The sequence below is a fragment of the Solanum stenotomum genome, chromosome 6, assembly GCF_019186545.1.
Source record: "Solanum stenotomum isolate F172 chromosome 6, ASM1918654v1, whole genome shotgun sequence".
In the NCBI taxonomy this organism is placed as follows: Eukaryota; Viridiplantae; Streptophyta; class Magnoliopsida; order Solanales; family Solanaceae; genus Solanum; species Solanum stenotomum.
Window position 1 is genome coordinate 8,357,841 of NC_064287.1, and position 15,552 is coordinate 8,373,392.

General features: G+C 34.0%; 1 protein-coding gene across 1 annotated transcript; it reads left to right on the forward strand.

Annotated features, from left to right (window-relative positions):
* Positions 1–927: 927 nt before the first annotated feature.
* On the forward strand, positions 928–4,425 carry LOC125869292 (ribonuclease 3-like protein 3). Its single transcript, XM_049549863.1, has 3 exons — positions 928–1,498; positions 3,268–3,414; positions 4,001–4,425. The coding sequence occupies exons 1-3, from the start codon at positions 1,061–1,063 to the stop codon at positions 4,289–4,291; spliced, it is 876 nt and encodes a 291-aa protein (XP_049405820.1). The 5' UTR covers positions 928–1,060; the 3' UTR covers positions 4,292–4,425.
* Positions 4,426–15,552: the final 11,127 nt, after the last annotated feature.

Consider the following 15,552-nt stretch of genomic DNA (forward strand, 5'->3'; position numbering starts at 1 on the left):
GAAAATATTTAGGGAATTTACACAAATCACATAGTGTTAAGAACTAATTGCATTCTATCTCCACTCCTTTTCAAATCACAAAAATTCCTTAAATTTAGTGGAATCCGGATACATCCCAAAAGGAGTATCGCTCTTAACAAAAATTCCCATATACATCATGTAAAGTGATAAATTTGACGTCCCGATACATCACGTAAAGCGATATATTGATAAATCGTGCAAAATGATGTATCCGATTGTGATGTATCCGAGAATAGGAGAGACTAGAGATTTTTATAATTTCTTCAAATTGTATGAAATTTTAAAGTATGATAAAATAAGTAGTGTATTTAGATAATTTTATCAAATATTTATGTATTCTAGAACGTTACAAACTAAGCAAGATTAATTTTACTTAATAAAGAAATACTCTGTCCGTTCACAAAGAGTGACCTAGTTTGACTTAGCACGGAGTTTAAGAAAATAAAGAAGACTTTTGAATCTTGTGGCCCTAAATTAAAATTATGTCAAATGTACAAAATTGTCCTTTAATCTTGTGGTCTTAAACATGCCATACGGAAAGTTGAAAGTAAAATGTTACCAAAAAAGGGAAGAAGTCATTCTTTTTGAAACAAACTAAAAAGGAAAGGAGGTCATTCTTTTTGAAACAAAGGGAGTAATAAATAAGAAGATCATATCATTATTGATTATACAATGTCTTTAAAATATGTTTCATAGTTGAAATCAAATTGTTTTTTCATAAATTAGAAAACCCTAAAGCGTCATTCAACACGCCATCAACATCTTCATATGGGCTATTTTGTCAACATCATTATTATTTTAAAAAATAAAAAATTCTTCCTTGTTCTGATCAATAGTTAATATCTATATCAACCTTGCCAACTTTTATGTCATTATTATTACCTACAAATACCTCTATGCAAACCTTCCTCCCCTTGATACATGTGATATAGTTAGCCATAGAAAAAGAAGAAGAAAAAAAAGCTTTGAGAGTGATACTCCTTTGGATGGTTTATGGTTTAACGGGACTAGCAGATCACATCGTATGCTCAATTAAATAATGGAGATGGATAATAATTTAGATTATCTTTTTGGTTCGATGGAAATACAACCCTGCTCTAGTACACTTGATCAAAGCGAAAATCAAGATCTATCGGAAAACAAGGTAACTCTTGAATGGAAGAAGTTTGTGGAAGAATTACAAGAGGTAGTGGGGTACAAATTCAAGAATGTTAATTTGTTGTATCAAGCTTTTACTCATTCTTCATTTCATCGAGAAGATGAGTGTGAATCATACGAAAGGCTTGAATACATAGGTGACTCGGTGCTAAATCTATTGATAGCAAAGGCTCATTATTTTCTATACCTTGATTTGGCTCCGGGACAGTTGACCCGGCTACGGGCAGCTAACGTTGACACCGAAAAACTTGCTAGGGTAGCCGCCAAATATGACTTTCATAAGTATTTACGGCACAAGAAACCTCTACTTAAGGGTCAAGTAAGTAACAAAAAATAATTGTTATTATTTCTACTTTTGTTATTTTCATGTCTTTTGTGATTTATAACTTAAAATATTAGAAGTTTGAGTTTAAAATGAAGATATAATTAATGTTACGTTCTAAGTTTGGACATATAAATTAAGGAATTCACTTATACTTAAAAGAAATTTTTACTAAAATGTGCTTCTTATGATTTTTTTGTCAAGAACAAATTTTAGTCAAGAACAAATTTTAGATTCCTTTCTGAGATGGTGAGCTAGATGTTAGGAGATGGTGAGCTAGATCTTAGGAGGGAGGATTGACTTGACCACTACAATATTTATTATTATAATATAAGCCAAAAACTTACAGAAATTAAAGGAGAACATGGACCAAGTCTTTAATGATGAAGAGAAATTCTATACAGAATTCTTTTCAAACAAAAACAAAAAAAATTAGCTAACAAAGAAATTAAACTTGTCATATTTATCTACTTAGGTAAATCATTGTCAAATTGAAATAGTGCCTTTGTCTCTCTTGGAAATATTAGATCTTAATTTCATTTGTAGCTGTCAATTCAATTTAGCCAGGAAATGCCATGCATGAATTGCCTCCTGATAACAATGCTTGATCTGCAAGTATGCGGTCCGATGGCAAATGAAGTGGGTGAGAACAGTGAGGTCTAGGTTCAAATTCCAACATAGACAAAATATTAGATGGTTTCTAGCATAGTGAATAGAGTTATCTGCTATCTCTTGCTGATAGAAGGTGATACGTCTCGCATGTTCTATTTTGGTGATATTAGCAATGTTATTGACAATGTGTTTGAGAGATGGAAATAATCTGAAAATCCATTCCCAAGACTATAGTATACCTAAGTATTGAAATCGTTCTTGATTTTGTAAAAAAACATCCATTGTTTTTAATCGGTTTTTAAACGTTAAAACACATCAATTATTTTGGAACTAATTTGCCAGTTGAAAATTCAACCAATGAGTTATTAAGGTGATGTCTGGTGTAAGTTTCGAAAATTGATAGGCATCTGGTTTCTATAAATATTGTTTTTCTGGACATCATTCTATGAACATAATTAGGGGTTTTTTTAGACATTGGTTGCATAAGTGGCATTTCAAGTTTATTATCTCCTCCTACAGTCACCATCACATCCCGTCACCCCCGAATCCTTACTCCCTATTCCATCATGCTTTCATAATGTTTTGCTGCATAACATATAAATATATACTTTGGAGATGAAATCTTTTTGTTTGTATATCGAACACTAAAAATTATGTAAGAAATATACTTATTTTTAAAAAAAACATTTTCCCCGTTACCAAACACCACATTCAACACTTGTCATATAAACCTGTCACTTCATATTTTCCTAAACAGTAATAATGTGTTGAGTTAATTCATCATTTAAAGTCTGAAGTGGTCATGTGTACCATTGCCAGCTAACCACATTTTTGAAGTAAATGCAAATATGTTTCCTATTGAATTCAACACTTTTTGTTGAAATTTTTATATATAATTAATTTTCTTGCATATACATAAGTTTTTAACCTCCTTACCATAAGATTTTTTTAAAAAATATTGAATGACCTTATTTGAATTCCTGCCTTCCTTTGGATGGAATTCACCGCCCAATTTAGATTGCATTTCCAAATAACTCGATCAATGATCATACACAATGCCTAGTGGTGTGACAGGGTCTGGGTACAATGAGGCTCTTAGGCACTAGTTGGTTGATAGAGTATATTTTTTATTAGAACTCGTTATGTCTTTTCAGGTAGAAGAATTCAAAGATGCAATGCTTGAGTACCCTTTGCATTCATCAGGACTTATTGATCCCCCAAAGGTGCTGGCTGATGTTGTGGAATCCCTCATTGGTGCCATTTATATTGACTGCAAGTTCTCCATGGACATAACTTGGCAGGTGCATTATAATTGCTTCACTTTTAATTTATTTTGTGTATTAGTTTAATAGCTCCGGGGGTGTAGTATTATGAAAGTGGTTGTACTTGTACATTGTCCATACTTACATATTATTTGCATGCACGAACGTGTATGATGAACAAATACATTTTAAAATATAGGCAAAAGTTTAAACTGTTTGACTCTCAACAAAAAATTGCGACAAATATTTTAAAATGAAGGGAGTAATACTTTTTTCGCCTCATTTTATATGTACATATTACTGTTTTGAGGGGTAAATAGTCTTTTCTTTCACATCAATGTTTTCAAACATTTTAAAAATATTATGGACCATTAGTTGTGTTGATTTATAGTACCTTCCGTCTGATTTTAAAATATGTAAATTTTATAATCTTTTTTTCTTGGAGAATCTACACCTAATTTCATACTCTTCTTTTATCCCTTGTACTTCAAACACTTTCACATAAACGGAAATAAAAGGACTACTGAATATCGTGACTACAATATCACGTACTAACTTTAGATTTTAAATAAGCCCTCATGTGTGTATAGAAGAAACTTATATCAACAAGTTAAACTTTGGACAGGTGGTAGAAAATTTGTTGCAACCTATGATTACTCTAGAAAATCTAGAGACTCATCCAGTTACAAAATTCTATGAGGCTTGCCAAAGAAATGGATGGAGTGTTAAACTTATCGATACATGGGAAAAAACCGGAGAAATTGAAGTTTTTGCTGGTAAATTTGCCGGCAAGGGAAAATTTAGTGGCAAGAAATTAATTGCTCTAAATAGGGCTGCACATAATGCATATTGTGAAATTGTCAAAAACTTGAAAACTACTTGTGATAATTATAATTGTAATGAAGCTCAAGACTAATCATTAGTTTTGATATTTTGTATCAATCTTTGTGTATTCATAGTTCTTACTTATTTACTAGTCTTTATGCGTACGTGCCTTGCACAAACGTTGTAATAGCTATAGAATTTGGGACTATATATTCAAAAAGTTATATATGTATATTTGAACTATAATATAGTGATCCTTAAATTTTTGCACAAACTTGAACTTTTTTTTTTTTGGTTAACAAATTACTAATATTCGTTCATAAAAGATAGTGGCATGTTACTCATGCTAGTACAGAGATGTAACGTGTCTAGTAGCCCCCTATTGATGCTAAGGGAAGGGGTGTTTCTACTACTAGTATTAATACATTCATCTACATTTGTAGGGGCATTAGTCAGCCTAATTCCCGCTATAACTGCTTCTAGCTTTTCCAAGACAAAACAACGGTGAAACTTCATAACACAAAAAGGAATTTGGTTGTGTTAGATTAGTCCCCCCTCCTTCGCTAGTGCATCCACCACTTGATTTGTTCCTCTAAAGTTATGCTGAATTGGGGGGGTTCCCCAGCTTCTGCAATAACTCCTTTGAATAAGTAGGATGATCATGTACGAGAATAATGATATCTTTACAATCTGTGCTGGGCATCAACTTGCGTGCGTTCGAAGGCTATATGTAGACCTTGTAATAGGGATGTTGATTTTGCTTTAATGGCGTTCGTAGTATGGGCATTGCTCATATATCCAAGCCACTATCTGAGCTCGCAACACCAGAATGTTACTAATATTCCCACTTGGGGAAATACGGTTGCATACTATATATCGACATCCATGTCCTTGCCTCCGTAGTCAGGTATGAGCATAAAATTTTGGCCTTTGTGGTGGCCCATGGAATATTTCATCCTGAACATAGCTTTGAATCCAGCCAAAGTACCCGACTCACAATCTTTGTCAGTGAAGGCCTTGATATCATGGTTGAGTAACCCATATATATATATATATGATTAATTGCTTTCGGCCTATAATCAACAACCTTGCCCCGGATAGTGATCAACTTTGATGCCACGTCAGTCTCCATAAGGTTTAGATATAGTGATTTAGATGTTATTGGTTTGGGGAGGGGAGGAGGGGATTGACTTGACCACTCCAATATTTTATTATTATGTATAAGCCAAAAACTTGCAGAGATGAAAGGAGATCATGGACCAAGTCATTAATGATAAAAAGAAGATTCCAAAACTAAAAAAAATAAAATTAGCTAACAAAGAAATCAAACTTCTCATATGTGTCAATAAAGTCGGTAGGATGCCAATTTAGAAAGGAAATATGTCAGGTGATTTGCCTATAATGCTGGATCTGCACGAAAATCATGAGGTTTCAAGTTCAAATTTTAATATAGATAAAAAATATTAGGTGGTTTCTTCTTATTTGTCTCAGCCACAGTAAATAAAATTATCTGGCACCTATTGTTGTCCTAGCCATAGTGAATAAAGCCATCTGATACCTATTGCTAATGAGAGGTAACTCACATGTTCTCCTTTGGTGATATTAGCAATGTTATTAACAACGTATTTGATAGATGAAAATAATATGAAAATACATCTCTATAGTACACCTTAAGTATTGAAATCTTTATTGATTTTGTAAAACATGAATCAATTTTTAAAAGGTTAAAACATTAATTATTTTGGACGGAAGAAAGTAACTTTTAATTTGTTAGGTTGAAAATTCAACCAATGAGTTATTAAGGTGATGTCTGGCGTAAGTTTAAAAAATTGATAGACATCTGGTTTCTATAAATATTGTTTTTATGGACATCATTCTATAAACATAATTAGGCTTTCTTTTAGACATTGGTGGTATACATAAGTAACATTCCAAACTTTCATAATGTTTTGCTACATAACATATAAATACTTTGGAGATAATATTTTTTTATTTATATATCAAACACTAAAAAATATATAAGATATCTACTTATTTTTTAAAAACACATTTTCCTCCGTACCAAACACTTCATTAAACATTAATAGTGTTGAATTAATTCACCATTTAAAGTCAGAAGTGTCATGTGTACCATTGCCAGCTAACCACATTTTTGAAGTAAATGCGAATATGTTTCTTATTGAATTAATTTTTTATATATAATTAATTTTCTTGCATATACATAAGTTTTTAAACTCCTTAACATAAGATTTTTTTTGAAATTTTTTGAATGACCTTATTTGAATTCCTGCCTCCCTTTAGACGAAATTCACCACCTAATTTAAGCTGCATTTCCAAATAACTTGATCATAAACAACACCTTGTGGTGTGACAGGGTCTGGGCACAACGAGGCTCTTAGCCTTTAGTTGGTTGATAGATTATAGTTTTGATTAAAACTTGTTATGTTTGATATGTAGAAGAATTCAAAGACGCAACGCTTAAGTACCCTTTGCATTCATTAGGACTTATTGATCCCCCAAAGGTGCTGGCTGATGTTGTGGAATCCCTCATTGGTGCCATTTATATTGACTGCGATTTCTCCATGGACATAACTTGGCAGGTGCATTATAATTGCTTCACTTTTAATTTATTTTGTGTATTAGTTGTATAGCGGGGGGGAGGTTGTACTTGTACATGGTCCATACTTACATATTATTTGCGCGCACGAACGTATATGATGAACAAAGGTTAAAGTTTAAACCGTTTGACTCTCACCAAAAAATTGTGACAGATATTTCAAAATGAAGAGAGTAATACTTTTTTCGTCTCATTTTATAGGTTACTGTTTTGAGAGTTAAATAGTCTTTTCTTTGACATCAATGTTTTCAAGCATTTTAAAAATATTATGGACCATTAGTTGTGTTGATTTATAGTACCTTCCGTCTGATTTTAAAATATGTAAATTTAAAAAAAAAATTGAAGAATGTGCACCTAATTTCATACTCATCTTTTATCCCTTGTACTTCAAACACTTTCACATAAACTAAAACAAAAAGAGTACTAATGAATATCGTGACTATAATATCACCTACTAACTTTAGATTTTAAATACGCCTTCATGTGTATATAGAAGAAACTTCTATCAACTAGTTAAACTTTGGACAAGTGGTAGAAAATTTGTTGCAACCTATGATCACTCTAGAAAATCTAAAGACTCATCCAGTTACAAAATTCTATGAGGCTTGCCAAAGAAATGGGTGGAGTGTTAAACTTATTGATACATGGGGAAAAACAGGAGAAATTGAAGTTTTTGCTGGTAAATTTGCTGGCAAGGGAAAATTTAGTGGCAAGAAATTAATTGCTCTAAATAGGGCTGCACATAACGCATATTGTGAAATTATAAAAAACTTGGAAACTACTTGCGATACTGATAATTGTAATGAAGCTCAAGACTAATTATTAGTTTTGATATTTTGTATCTATTTTTGTGTATCCATAGTTCTTACTTATTTACTAGTATTTATGTGTGCGCGCCTTGCTCAAACATTGTAATAGCTATAGAATTTTGGACTATATATTCAAAAAGTTATATATGTATGTTTGAACTATAATGTAGCGACCCTTAAATTTTTGTGAGTTTTTAACCTGAACTTTTTTTTTTCAGTTAACAAAATACTGATATTCATTACTAATATTCGTTCATGGAAGATAGTGGCATGTTACTCATGCTAGTACAGAGATGTAACGTGTTTGGTTGCCCGCTGTTGATGCTGGGAAGGGTGTTTCTACTACTAGTATTAATACATTAATCTACATTTGTAGGGACATTATTCAGCCTATCTAAACAAGTTCTCGCTATGTCTACTTCTAGCTTTTCCAAGACAAACAACGTGAAACTTCACAACAGAAAAAGGAACTTGGTTGTGTTAGATTAGTCCCCTCCTTTGCTAGTGCATCCACCACTTGATTTGTTTCTCTAAAATTATGCTGGGGGGGGAGGGGGGTGGATTCCCCAGCTTCTATAATAACTCCTTTGAATAAGTAGGATGATCGTGTATAAGGAGAGTAATGATGTCTTTACAATCTATGCTGATTTCGAGTGGCATCAACTTGCGTTCGAAGGCTACCTGTAGACCTTGTAATAAGGATGTTGATTCCGCTTTAATGGCGTTCGTAGTATGGACATTGCTTATATATCCAAGTCACTATCTGAGCTCGCAACACCGGAATGTTGCCAATATTCCCACTTGGGGAAATACGGTTGCACACTATCGACATCCATGTCCTTGCCTCCGCAGTCAGGTATGAGCATAAAATTTCGGCCTTTGTGGTGGCCCATGGGAACATTTTTACCCGAACATATCTTTGAAGCCAGCCAAGTACCCGACTCACAATCTTTGTTAGTGAAGGCCTTGATATCATGGTTTGAGTAACCCATATATATGATTACTTGCTTCCGGCCCATAATCGACAACCTTGCCCCGGATAGTGATCAACTTTGATGCCATGTCGGTCTCCATAAGGTTGGCATAGAACTCCCGAACTAATTGCTCATTTGCCTTGCAAGGTTCAACTACAAAGCATATTGAATCGGATGCCAACAACCTTTAGTGGAAAGTTGGAAGTGTTTCCTCAACTTTATCGAGCGATATGCCTCTCTACGGAAGTAGCTTCTTCTTCATCAAATCAGCATAATAAATCTCTTGTGCCCAGAGAGAGACAAATCGATATTGGCATAGTGGACCACCACTTCCTCCTCAAAACCAAGTTCGTGTGCCATTCTTGACTTGTGAGAATCTATAAATCACAATAACATATGAGTGGGTGTGAATTATATGTTAAACAATGCTATTTAATAATTAGAAGTCAAAGAAAATGATTGGAATTCAAATTAGAACCAAAACAAGCATTCTGGCAAATTTATACTGGCAAGAAATTGCCATAGATATCGCAAAAGTGATGCTTAGTTCGCAAAGAGAAGACAAAAATGATAATAGAGAGATAATTTGAAGAAAAGGAGCTAATCTTTTCATTCAGCAAAAGCTTACACATATATAGATACATAAGGTGGTGTCAAATCCCTTACATCCTAGAAACTGTCTCCTTATTTTGTGCTTAAATCAAGCTCCACCACATATTACAATATCTTCTACATTCTAGAACTTCGTATTAAAATTAATTCAAAAGTTATACCAAAAATATCAAGACAAAAGTACTAACACTACAAAAAAAACTGTTTTTACCGACGGACGAAATCCGTCGCTAAATAGCTTATTCCGTCGCTATTTTGGTTTAGCGATGGAATAGCGACGAAAAGTCATCTGANGCTATGTATGTGTATTTAGTGTGGAGAGTGAGTGATTTAATTTGTGTGAGTGAAATTTGTGCCCTAGAAATTTTCTAATATAAGATAGCGACGAAAAATTTCGTCGCTATGAAATTTCATCGCTATGTATCACACTATAGTTTAAAAAGAAAGGTAGTCACTATAAAAAATTTAATAGCAAAAAACTCAATAAAATTAGCGACAAAAGATCCGTCGTTGATTCCGTCGCTAACACTTAAATGTAGCGACGGATTTAAGTTTATCACGATTTTCGTCGGTAATTATCTAATTTAATAGGCAAAATAAAGGCGCCAAACTTTAGCGCCTAAATTTAGTGATGGATTTTAGTTTTTGTCGCTATTCCGTCGCTATTTTAGGTCCCAATATTTTATTCGATAATTTAGCGACCAATTTATTTTTTCGTAGCTGATCCGTCGGTATTTAGCGATAGAATATTATTTGTCGCTATAATCGGTCGCTAAATGCTATTTTTTTTGTAGTGTATAACATGACAGTACTTAGCATCACATACAAAAACAACAACCTTCATCAGCTTAAGCGAACATCACCGAAGCGCTTAAGCGGAAATTGCAAAAGTGAAGGACTTCGCATAAGCGAACATCGCTTAAGCGATGACATGTTCGCAAAAGCGAGCAGTCGCCTCCTTCAACATGAACAACCAACTTTGATTTCGACATGATTTTATCATCAGTGTAAAATTAACAACAAGCAAACACGCAACCAATAAATGCAATCATTTTGGCACAAAAAGTTTCGAAAATCATTTTAGAGCTCATTTGGGAATTTTATCAAATACATGGTGCCCAAACTAATTTTAACAATTAAATAATGAAATAGGTACTCAATACTTCCCTAGAAAGATACTGCATATATTTTTAAAGTATGCTCAGAGAGATCAACAAACCTAATTCATGGTGACGCCGAGCGGTGGCAAAGCTTCACTGGGGGTTGATTATCTACTACCATATTCTGAATTCCCTCCCTTACCATCAACTCTACCCTCAATGTCAAAAGTAAACTCTTTATTGACTAAAGAGAAAACCTTTGCAGATTCTTTGAATGATAATGATATTCTAGAGGATAACTCATTAATGAAGGAAATAACTTATGTGGAAGGTATTCCACAAGTAGAATGGACTGAGCAGGAAACAATTACTCATATTGAAAAACTTCTATTTGCAGTAATTGGGAAGCTCTCGTATGAATGGACGGATCTGGAAGAGTTGAGAGGATAATTCCTCAACAATGTGATTTGAAAGGTGATTGTCAAATAGGATTGCTAGGGAATAAGCATATTCTAATTAGGCTAACAAAACAGGAGGACTATGTTAACATGATCTCGAAAGGGGCTTTCTACATTTAATGTAAAGATGGGTACTCATACTTGATACGTACCTTTATTTATGATTCGAGATTTAAGGTTTCTGAAGAGATAACTATGGTGCTGGCATGGATTTCATTTCTTAAAATCGGGGAAATAAGGTCAAGTTTAATAACCATTCAATACGATTATGTCCCTAAATATTGTTTGTAGTGTAAAATGCAGGGACATAACAAAATTAACTGTAAAGCAGGGGTAAATGCAAGGAAAAAGGAAGAGCTAACAAAACAATTTCAGAATAATATCAATCTAGAGCAGCAACCGTTTCTGGAAAAAGGAAATGTCAAAATTCTTTCAAGTGGGAAGGTAGTAGGGGATCCGGGTAACTAGCTGGATTGTAGTTAAAGATAAAAGAGGTTGTCCCAGTAAATCAAACACATCCACCACTGTGGTGGGTAACAAATTTAGTACTCTTGCACAGTAAGAAAAGTACATATCCGAAATCAGTAACGGAAAAGATAAGTTACAACAAGATACTACAGAATTACAAATAGGAGAATTAGCTAAAGAATGGGTAGCTAAATCTTTTGGACCTGTGTTACATGGAGAAAATTACAAAGATAAGGAGCAAGTAGGGGACAACATAACACAACAAAATTTGAGCAAAAATGAAGCAAGTCTAAAGGGTGGTCAAGAATCTCAACCTAATTCAACGTTGACATCTCTACCTATAGAAGCAAGCAGAATGAGTGTTGAGCATGAAGGGGTGTGCAACAATAAGGAAGACATCAACATTCCATCCAGTCAAGAAGAAGAAATCCTTGGAGATGAGTCGGTAAATGAGGATTCAAACAGTCCTGCTACACAAACTAACAATCAGTTATGTCCATATGAGAGTGACAAAAAGGATAAAGGGATTCACATTAATGAGCATAAGTAAACTGACAATAAAGATTCAAATAATGATTTAACTATTGTGCCTTTCCTTACTCCTATTCAGGCAAACGAGACTAAAATGGATATACCTCAATCTCCTAATGAGGTTCTTCATAATATTCTCACCCACAAAGAATCAGAATTTGAACACCTCCAATTACGTGACACAAATTTTCAAGTAGAGGACACTGAGGATAAAATATTCAGAGACGCGGACCTATCACCTAGAAGTATTAAATCAATGAAGTATGCAAGTAAGGGTAAGAAATAGGGTGATGGAGAATCTATTCAACCCATCAGATCTCAGCCTAAGAGGTAGGTGACACATAAAAAACAATGTTGTCAATGAAGGCCCTTATATGAAATATTAGGTTCGTGAGGACTCAAAATGCATTCTAAAGAGTCCAAATGTTACATAATTCTCACAAATTCAATTTTATTGCTCTGATAGAACCATTTCAGTATGTGAGAGTTTTGAACAGATATACCAGAAGATTGAAAATGGCAAAGGGATATGCCAACCGTAGTGGTGAAATTTGGTTGTTTGTAAATCATGGGTCTGATGTAACAGAAGTGAGAAATTCTAAGCAGCAATTTTCAATCTTGATTAGAAATCAGAATTCTAACTCAATAATATGTGTTACTATTATTTATGCAAAATGTGACCCTTATCACAAAATGCAACTATGGGAAGACATTTCTCAAGTAGTTGATGGTCTGCAATATCCATGGATAATAAGAGGGGACTTCAACGTGGTTCTTAATGGGGAAGAAAAAATTGGTGGTCAACTAGTGACGGGGAATGAGGTTGAAGATTTTCATAATTGTATTGAATCTAATGATTTATATCAGGTTCAATTTAAAGGAAGCCCATTTACTTGGTGGAATGGTAGGATTGACTTTGACTGCATTTTTGAGAGATTGGATAGAGTTTTGGTCAATAATATGCTACAAGACCAATTCAATATCTCAGAAGTGGAACATCTTTCTAGAAATGGGTCAGATCATGCTCCCCTTTTATTCTCATGTGAAAACAGAGATTCCAAATTCATCAAACCTTTTAGGTTCTTGAATTTTTGGACTGAGCATAGGGGTTTCAAGGATGTGATTAAAATGAATTGGGATGATGAATATTCCGCCAACTCTTTTCTGGATTTCAAGAGGAAGATTAAGAAAGTAAAGGCTGCACTTTCTTTATGTAGTAAGAAAACTTTTGGAGACATATTCAAACAACTCATCATAGAGAGGAAATAGCAATAATCAAGGAAAAACACTTCAAGGAATTTCCCTCTGCTGAAAATAAAGTTATTATGCAAAGGGCAAAGGCTGAATATACTAGATATTTGCATCTAGAAGAGAAATTTTGGCAATAAAAGGCAGGGTATGACTGGTTTGACAATGGAGATAAAAATACAAAATTCTTTCATAGCTTGGTAAAAGGAAGAAGACAAAGAATGAAGGTAACAAGAATTCAGAATGCACAAGGACAGTGGTTGAAAGATGAGAATGCAATGGCTCAGGAGGCAGTAGAACACTTTCAAAACCAATTTCATCAAGACAGAGATGCCACTAATATCACCTTGTTGGACCACATACCAGAGTTAATTTTTGAGGATGAAAACACTGAGTTAGGGATTGTTCCAGATGTAGAAGAAGTGAAGAATGCAGTTTTTAATCTTAATGGAGACAGTTCTAGTGGTCCAAATGGACTTACTGGTAGATTCTACCAAGTTTGTTGGGACATTATAGGTAAGGATATTTGTAAAATGGTGAATGAGTTTTATGTTGGCAATTCCTTACCAAAGTCCATCACTCATACTAATTTGATCCTCATACCTAAAAAGGATATCATTCAATCCTTTTCAGATATGAGACCTATTCGCCTAAGTAATTTCATTAACAAGATCCTATCTAGAATTATGCATGATAGATTGGAGAAGATTCTCCCAAAGCTGATTTCTACTAACCAATCTGGATTTGTTAAGGGGAGAAGTGTAACACCCCGTAACTAGAAAGAATTTTAAAATTGGAAATAGTCATTTTTGGAAAGAATATAAAAATCTGGAAATTTGTTAAATGTGTTAAAGTAGAGTTTTTGGTCAACTTTAAATGACCATAACTTCTAGCTCAGGATGAGTTAGGTGTGTTTCCAGATATCGTAGGAAATATCTTGGAATAATCTTTTCAACGCTGCCAAATTTGCACGATTCCGAATTTGTATGAGTGAGTTATGCCAATTGGAAGTTGGGCAGTTCAAATAAGGAAATGTCCAACTCGGATTTTTAAAGGGTGTTTTGGTCTTTTCCATACCCTATTATTTTAATTCGTTTTAGTGAACTAATTAAGGGTCAAAACTGAACTTGATCAGTTTATGCCTTTCACAAAAGAGTTAGGGTTTGAAGAGAAAAGAGGAGAAAGGAGAAGAGAAGGAGCAAGAATCATCAAGATCTTCAAGAATCGCTTGTGGATTTCGTCAAGGGGTGATCCCTACGAGGTATGTGAGTTCACACAGCATTGGGTTCGTTCACCCACACGCCAAACATGATTAATTCAACATGAATTCGTCCCAAAAGTTGAAAGTTTAAATGTTGTTGATGTGTGTTCTTGAATTTACTTTCGTTCTTGAATTTGGGATGTGATTGATGAGTTCTTGAGAGTTTAAGATCGATTATTAGAGTTGTTTTGAGTTATATTCTTGTGTATATGTTGTGGATACCCGAATTTAAAGAGATATGGAGAAAAAGAACCTAATCTAGGCGAATTGGGGCTGAAAAACAAAGAAGAAAATTAATTGGGCAAATCTGGGCACTGGCTCCACGTCGTAGACCTGCTCCCCAGATTTGGGAAAAATCATTTCGTGTCGCGGAGCAGTCACGGACCGTTCTGCCTCGAAAAGTATTTTCATGACCAAAATTGAAATACATCTCCGCATCGCGGACCAATTTTCAGACAGTAATTTCTTGATCATTTCTCATGTTTAGCTATCTAAAATCATTCCTAAACATTATGAGATCTTTCTTATCACAAATCACAATCCTTGAATTCATAATTCAATTCAAGGAAAGTTAAGAGTCAAGTCAAGAGAAGTTAAGACCCAAGTCAAGAGAAGTTCATAGAGTCTTCCAAAAGTCTTTTACAAATGATTTAACTTTGTTTTAAGACTTGAGTTTTGAGTTGAGTAAAAAGTAAAGATTGAAGTTCAGTTCTTCAAAGAAGTATAAGAGGACTATGTATTCCCGAAGAGTTTAAAAATGTTTTCACATTTGAACAAGAAAGGGAACATCGATTCCAAGAGAGCTTTTAAGCTAAGTTTTGAGTAATTATCTCAAACCAAAGAAAGAAGTTTGTTTTAAAAACATATGAGCTAAGTATATTTTGGGAGTAGTATTGAGCACCGATATGGGGATGCGAGTTCATATTAACTCAAGTCTCCATAAACCATATAACCATTATGGGTAGTAAGGATCATACTTTTTAGATGACTCCTTAAGATGCTATTAGCATAGACTAGTGGATCCACTTAGTTAAGCGTTCTATATGACAGCAAAGTATATGACAGTTCTGGCAGCATGGGCAAGATGTTGTATCACCACTTAGGCTCATAGTAGTAGTTGTCGGTTAGAGAATCTCTCACATAAACTATATTACCTTCTTATATAAGTAAAGTTGAGTTTGTTATTGTATTTTCTTTAACAAACTAAGTTGTTTTCTACTGTTTTACAAGCTTTATAAATATTGTATGTGTTTTATTGCTTTATATTGAGTAAA

What these genes read in the sequence shown, in the direction of transcription:
- LOC125869292 (XM_049549863.1), top strand. Translation starts at nt 1,061, where the DNA reads ATGGAGATGGATAATAATTTAGATTATCTTTTTGGTTCGATGGAAATA. An exon ending in AACCTCTACTTAAGGGTCAA is followed by an intron (nt 1,499 to 3,267) that starts GTAAGTAACAAA and finishes ATGTCTTTTCAG; the next exon opens with GTAGAAGAATTCAAAGATGC. An exon ending in CCATGGACATAACTTGGCAG is followed by an intron (nt 3,415 to 4,000) that starts GTGCATTATAAT and finishes AACTTTGGACAG; the next exon opens with GTGGTAGAAAATTTGTTGCA.